The sequence below is a fragment of the Dysidea avara genome, chromosome 1, assembly GCF_963678975.1.
Source record: "Dysidea avara chromosome 1, odDysAvar1.4, whole genome shotgun sequence".
Taxonomy (NCBI): domain Eukaryota; kingdom Metazoa; phylum Porifera; class Demospongiae; order Dictyoceratida; family Dysideidae; genus Dysidea; species Dysidea avara.
In genome coordinates this window covers 56,064,210-56,071,085 of record NC_089272.1, presented here as the reverse complement: position 1 = coordinate 56,071,085, position 6,876 = coordinate 56,064,210, and the positions used below count along the sequence as shown (strand labels likewise).

At 38.7% G+C, this 6,876-nt stretch overlaps 1 protein-coding gene across 1 annotated transcript; it reads left to right on the top strand.

Moving 5' to 3' along the window:
- The first annotated feature begins 236 nt into the window (after nucleotides 1–236).
- On the top strand, nucleotides 237–5,227 carry LOC136236716 (uncharacterized). Its single transcript, XM_066026957.1, has 6 exons — nucleotides 237–314; nucleotides 2,487–3,218; nucleotides 3,881–4,213; nucleotides 4,261–4,339; nucleotides 4,407–4,544; nucleotides 4,594–5,227. Exons 2-6 carry the CDS (start codon nucleotides 2,652–2,654, stop codon nucleotides 5,178–5,180), a joined length of 1,704 nt encoding a protein of 567 aa, XP_065883029.1. The 5' UTR covers nucleotides 237–314; nucleotides 2,487–2,651; the 3' UTR covers nucleotides 5,181–5,227.
- The last annotated feature ends 1,649 nt before the right edge of the window (nucleotides 5,228–6,876 follow it).

The window sequence follows — 6,876 nt, the reverse complement described above, 5'->3', positions numbered from 1 at the left end:
TCTGAAGCTGAAATGTCAGCATTTGAAAGTGCATTTCCCTTAGCATCAGTATTTTTGTGTGATTTTCACCGGGAACAAGCTTGGACAAGGTGGGTATGAGACCGTAAGCATGGCTTAACCAACGAAGAAGGCAAAGAACTTCTTTCACTTCTTCGAGATTGTGCATGGGCATCTGCACCAGAAATCGAAGATCAATCTGTCAATCTGAATTATAAGAAAGCAGAAAACAAGTTAAAGGCTTCTAAAGTGTTCAAAAAGCATCAAAAAGTTCGTGCTTGGTTGTGCTCAAATTGGCTTGAGATACCAGAAGTACAGTATGTTTACAATGTGTAAATACATTAATGTAATCATAAGTGTTAAGTGTACATTACATGTGTGAGTATCCGCTATTGACACTTCCACTCCAGATATACAAAATGTTTTGAATCTTCAATTTTAATACCTTTAGGCACCTTTTTTTATTGTATTGTGGTACAGTGGGACCCCTCTAAGAGGATACTGTTGGGAGATTTATTTTTGTCCTTGACATAGAGGTGTCCTTTATATCAGGAGTTTATATCTCCCATACCATACTATCACTACCTTTACCACCCACAACACAAATACATTGTGTTGTGTGCTACCAAGTGTGGGCTATTGTTATTGATTTCCAACATACACTACACAACAAACGTACAAGCAATTTGCACATAATCAGCCAAAAAATTACAACATGGGTGAGTGGGGGCTTTGCCAAAATAATAATAAAGGAAAACATAATTTGGGTTGTCCAGCCTGGTAAAAACCTGATAGGCTTTTTTTGCCTATCAGGAAAAGCCATAAAGTAGCTCCACTCATGTTGTGCTTATCTTAACGCCTAAAAATACAATTAAAATTGTCTATGTCCTGTCATTCTCTTGATCTGGCAACACTACCTACAGAGAATTAAGGAAAATCATGTAAACCATATTACTGGAAGGGTGGGTGGGTGGGTAGCCCACTTGTACGAAACACGTGGCATAGAATGAATTACCACACCTCACTTAACATTATATAAACCCTGTCACGTGAGAAAGGCTCACGTGACCCCAATAGTATTCATGCGGGAGTTTATTTTCTGTCTAATTCATTACATTCAAACGACAGAAAATACAGCTGTACACGTGTAACTAACATCAACTGTAATAGCTTTATGATCAATATAACTCAACAACTGAAGAAGAGAAAGCTGGTAGCCAGCTCCAGCTTATTTATACAGTCCCACACTAAGGCCAAGGTTATATATCATCATGTACAACTAACAATAAACAAATTAGCAGTTCTAATTATTCACAAGAATTAACATCGATTTAGTTCATATTGTATAGCACTGGTGCTATTGATTTGGGACCTAGACATGTATCCCTTTGTATAGGAGCTGTTCACAATTCAGGGGTATCTTTTAAGAGGAGTTACACTGTAACTATATTTGAAAGGCAAATCATTGAGGTAACCTGTGTTTAATCTGAGCCTTAATGGTACATGCCAGAAGTGTGTGCTCTTGCTTCCATTATAGCATACAATATGCAAATTTGCATGACCACTGTAAGTGACAGCTCAAAATTAATTATATCACTTGTTCTGTATAAGGCCTCTAATTGTTTAAATAGCTACTTTACACGGTGTATTACATGATGCATTACACTGTGTGAAGTAGCTATACAGCTGCAAACATATTTATCTACACACTTCATATTGAAGTTATTCATCAACTAATTAAACAAAAATTATTTGTGACTGAATCTGCGAAAACCGTTCCTATCACCCAAGACAAGAAGTTAGATTTTTTTACACAATCAAAGCTTAATGAATGTACTTTCAAATTTCATTGTCACATGCAGTCGACCAGAGTAAAGTGGTCTCGCTTTTTTCAAGCACGGCGAGCCGTACGAGTGGTCTGGAATCTTGATGGAGCCCTGGTCAACCAGGAGATAGCTGTGTGTGGCTGTACAGCTCCGTGGTGTTGGACAATGACTTGTGCTGTAAATTTCCTTTCATTTTAGCCTGTTCTGAGCCCTGAATGACCCATAATTTGCCCTAATTTATCTCAACACGTTCCTTTTCAGTTTTTGAACACCATCTTACCTGCCTTCCAGGGCCCCCACCTCCCACCCTTCTGGAGCTTGCCTGATACAGACAACTTTGGTTTAAAAACTATCTAAAATGGTGGGAAACTTGGCTGTTAGCTGCTTCATCAGTGGATGATCTGGAGGTAAGAAATTGCTGTGAAACGTGTGAAAATTTGGTATGCGTAGCTACCACCACTGGCCAGCTACAACACTGAATATTTAAAACCAACGTTTCTTGATACTTTTAAATGAGTGATAAGACTGGTTTTCCCAGAGCCAGTCACATTTGTCATTGATGTATCATGTTTGAAATGTAATTTAACATTTTAGTGGCACATGCATGCAAGGTTTATTTAGTAATACTTTGTAGATGAATTTACTATGTTATTGCATTTACAGAAATGGGCACATGCGTATCGTGACAGCAGGTATTATGGAGCTGTGGACACAAATAATGGTGTAGAAGCTTTAAACAAAGTTTTGAAATATGGTTATCTACCTAAGAAGAACTCACGCACTTTATCAGGAATAGCAACACTGTTGGTAAAAAATTTTCTTCCGGACATGTACCAAAAGTATATTTTTCAAAATTACAAATTGTCTGGAGAGTATCGAGCTTACAGTCCAAGTGTACCTTCATATTTACATGGACGCCCACACTCCGTCATTACCCACTGCCTACACAGGAAAGCTAAGGCTAACAAGTACACTACAGAAGATGTCACTAAAGTCGATGATGGTGTTTTTCAAGTTACAAAGCCCAAAGGTGGAAATCACACAGTTACTTTCTGTAGTGACAGTGGTTCACCAAGCTGTACTTGCAAGGACTGGAAGCGACATCATATACCTTGCAAGCACTTTTTCTGTGTGTTTAATTTTTACCCTGATAATTGGGATTGGTCTACACTTCCTAAATGTTACTTGGAAAGTGCATATCTTTCCAGGGACGAGGGTGCACTAGAGTCATACTTTGGCAGTAGCAGTGGACAAGATGGCATGCAGTCACTCTCAGTGGAGACCAGCCCTTTAATAGATAGTGATGACCTGCCAAGTGAAACACCATCATCATCCAGTGAAATTATGCCAGTGAATGAAACTACAGAAGATTGTATGTCTGCTCATTTCCAAAAGGTGTGTCTGCTTGTAACCAAAAATTGCATTTAGTGCATGTGTATTTGATTATATAATCACTGAGTCTAACCACATAATATTTCAGTACAGATTATGAAGATTCGTATTTTCCCACCAAATTTTTTTCATTTTCCTAGTATGAAATTATAAATAAAAAGCAATTATCAAACATTTTGTGGTTGCAGACCACACTGTGTGCTCACACGAAGACACGGTTATTATGGTAGCTATATAGTTGAACCCCCTCTTAAAGGTGACCCCTGAATTGAAGACAGCTTCTATACATAGTATACCTGTCTAAGTCCTAAATCTATAGTACTAGCGCTCTATAAGCCCCTGAACAAAGGACACCTCTTTGTATCTATAGTAAATTCCCCCAATCGTGTCAATGAGGTTCCACTGTATTGTGCTAGACTTGATTGAGAAGATTTATTTGGGGATTAAAAGACAGTTTTTAACTACAATGAAAGTGATTAAGTCCATATAATATCAATTATACTAGATTGTTTAAGAATGAATTTACTATGACAACTCTCTTGGCTTGCAAAATATGACAGCATACAATATACCTGCAGGTAGATAAATATTGGTGACCCTTCCACTAAAATATATAAAACATATGTAAATTGTTGTTAGGAAATTTTATACGTTTATTCTTACAGAATCCTACACTGAAGAAATCTATTACAAAAGCAAGAGTTGCTATAAAGAACTTGGAAACTCTTACATACAACTTCCAAGAATGCAACCGCAAGGATGCACAAGACCTAGCCAAACAATTAGAAGAGCTCTATACGAAATTCTACAAACATTTACCAAACAAAGATGGCTTGGTAAGACGTCCTCGTCTACAAGTCACACTGCAAAATATTCGGAGAAGAGAGCATCGTAGAAAGGTGTTACTAAAATGCTCTGCAATGCCTAAAACCAAGCAAAAGAGATCTTCTAAATCAGTGATGTCACGTGTTGGTATTAAAGCAGACAGAATTCGAGAGGTAATATCTTCACAAAAGCCACAGCCTTGTTAATATGTCTCCCACAGAGTTGTAATGGTTGTGACCGTAAGAGTACAGTTAGTAAGCCAGATACAGCAGCCAAGCAACGTACCTCCAGTGCATCAGGTATGTAAGACAGTGTAACTTGTGTCCTTTGTAGTAAACATTGCTTTGCATGTGTTGCACTCTATAGGGGGGAAAAGGTGTTTTGAATGCAGTGGTTGTTTGTCTGAAGATTGTAAGAAGTGCACGAACTGTCTGGATATGAAGAAGTATGGAGGTGAAGGAAAATTAAAACAATGTTGTTCACAAAGAAAATGCTTTGCAATTGGTAAGTAGTTAATTTGTGTGAGTACCATAATGCTCTTTTGTTTATTTAGCAAGAGACAGTGTGCCACCTGACTCCAAGAAGGTTCATATTGATGATACACTTCTGGTAGAATATTTGAATGGTCTTCAACGTGAAGTTTTTCCAATTTGTAGAGATGGGAACTGCTTTTTCAGATGTATTGCATTTGAATTACTGGGTACCCAAGATTCACACATGACCATTCGTGATATTGTTGTGAAACATATTTCTTTCAACCAACCACTATTTACTGCCTATCATATGCCTCAAGGCACTGCTGCAACTATTGAAGATCACTTACAGACCATGTCCAAATCTAGCACATGGGCGACTGAATTGGAGATAAAGGCAACAGCTACATTATTTCAGGTGCCAGTGTACTACTGCATTCTAAATGACACTACAGAGAATTACCAGTGGGAGGTAATTTATCCCCTCAAACTCAGAAGCATTCAGCTTCCATCAGAATTTGTTGAAGCTGTGTCAAAGATTAATCACTTTGAACTATTTTATACTCGTAACTTGCACTATGATGCAGTTATATCCAGCGAAACTGGTAAAGTGTCTGTAGTCACTCCCAAATTAATTGATATTGAGGAGTATGTAATGCTTGACTAGTGTAACCAACAATATGCAAAATGTAATAATTTTATTGTGTGTGTCTCATTTTATCTGACAACTATATATGTATATGTGGGGGAGGGGGGGGGGGGGGGGCACTAGCTCAACCAGCTGACTGGATGCTTGACACTGCATTTGAGATCCGGTGGTGCAGTTGTTTGTCAACTAAAGACAACACCATTTACTACATTTACTACTTACACTTTTCGAATGGTGCATCACTGCTTTGCACTATGCTGCACTTTATTAGTACAGCCACAGAGTCTGTCAGTGAGGTCATCAGAAGCTATACTGAAGACTATGCCACACACCCTCCCAGCTAGCGGTTTAATAAGTTCACTTGATTTGATGCCCACATTACATCAAAGGGACAGCTATACTCTTTCAGATGCCAGTACTTTATTGTATGCAAATGACACTGAAGATCGGGAAATTATTTACCCTTGAAACCATTCAGCTACCAACTTTGCTTGTTCAAAAATTAACCCAGCATTTTCCATTTATGATGTGATGTGATTGTGTCCACAGAGACTAGTGTGGTGCCTCTAGTTACACCTCAATTGAATGGTTTGTGATACTTGAATTAACTTCTGTCAACAGTTCATATTTTACATAATTATGTACAAAGCAATAATAAGTTCAACATACTAAACATTGATGTTCACAAATCTCGAGCTCCAATCTAATAATCAAGTTCAATTACTCGTAACTCGTTACCTCGCTTGTTACTTTCTTAGCTCCAACTAGTCACAGTACGTCTGAGAAATTCTTCACCAATCCTTCGCGTGCAGCTATATGCTGTAAACTCTTTATATGTTGGTGTGCAATCCACAAGTATTCAGCAGAGCTGTTAACTAAACTTGCTACCACAATCATCTTCAAAACCATAACTCCTGAACGTCAGTAGGTCGTCCACCAAACACCATAATCGATTATCGCAAGTCCGTTTATATAAGAGTGAGAAGGACCATCTAACTTTTTATAAACGGCCTATTAGGCTAGAGCGGCGCTGTGTTAGACCATCACGTGATCTAACCGTGATGAGGGCGTGTGAAAGGTTCCACGTATTTAAAGTCTAGCACATGCGCTAGCTACCAGTAGCCCCTTTACATACCGGGGCATCCAATCGAGTGAACTTAGCGAATCCCCACGGCGGCAGTTTAGCGTATTGCTCTTGAGGGCGATGAGGAGACGCCATGTTCACCACGTCACGTGAACGTTCTTTTGTTCTAGTTGATTCATTCTTGGGTGCTATACACGAAGTGTCCGGAATTGTGCGCTGTCCGGAAATACCCGCATTCACCTTAGTGTTACTAACACTGTACGTACGTTGCACATGACCTTATAAAGGGGAAACATATTACCCGGGGACTGTTAGCATAGGCGCGCATGCACTTTTAATAATCATAGCTAGCCATACCTATACAACTAATACTATAATTATACATGTTGATGGAGGAAATCAAGCCATTCACTGGCATTCAGCTATAACTGCTAAACTGTGCTGTGATTTGGCTATGTAGCTATAGCATCAGTTTAATAAAACAGTAGCTACAGTACATGTATACAATAAAATACTATCTCTAGTTATATAGAGTAAATCATGTGTTTGCAGCTAATCAATGTAGCTACAGCTTTGGCATGCAGTCAGTCATTATCTACCCCCTTGCCGGTTCTATCTGGCCCCAAGGGA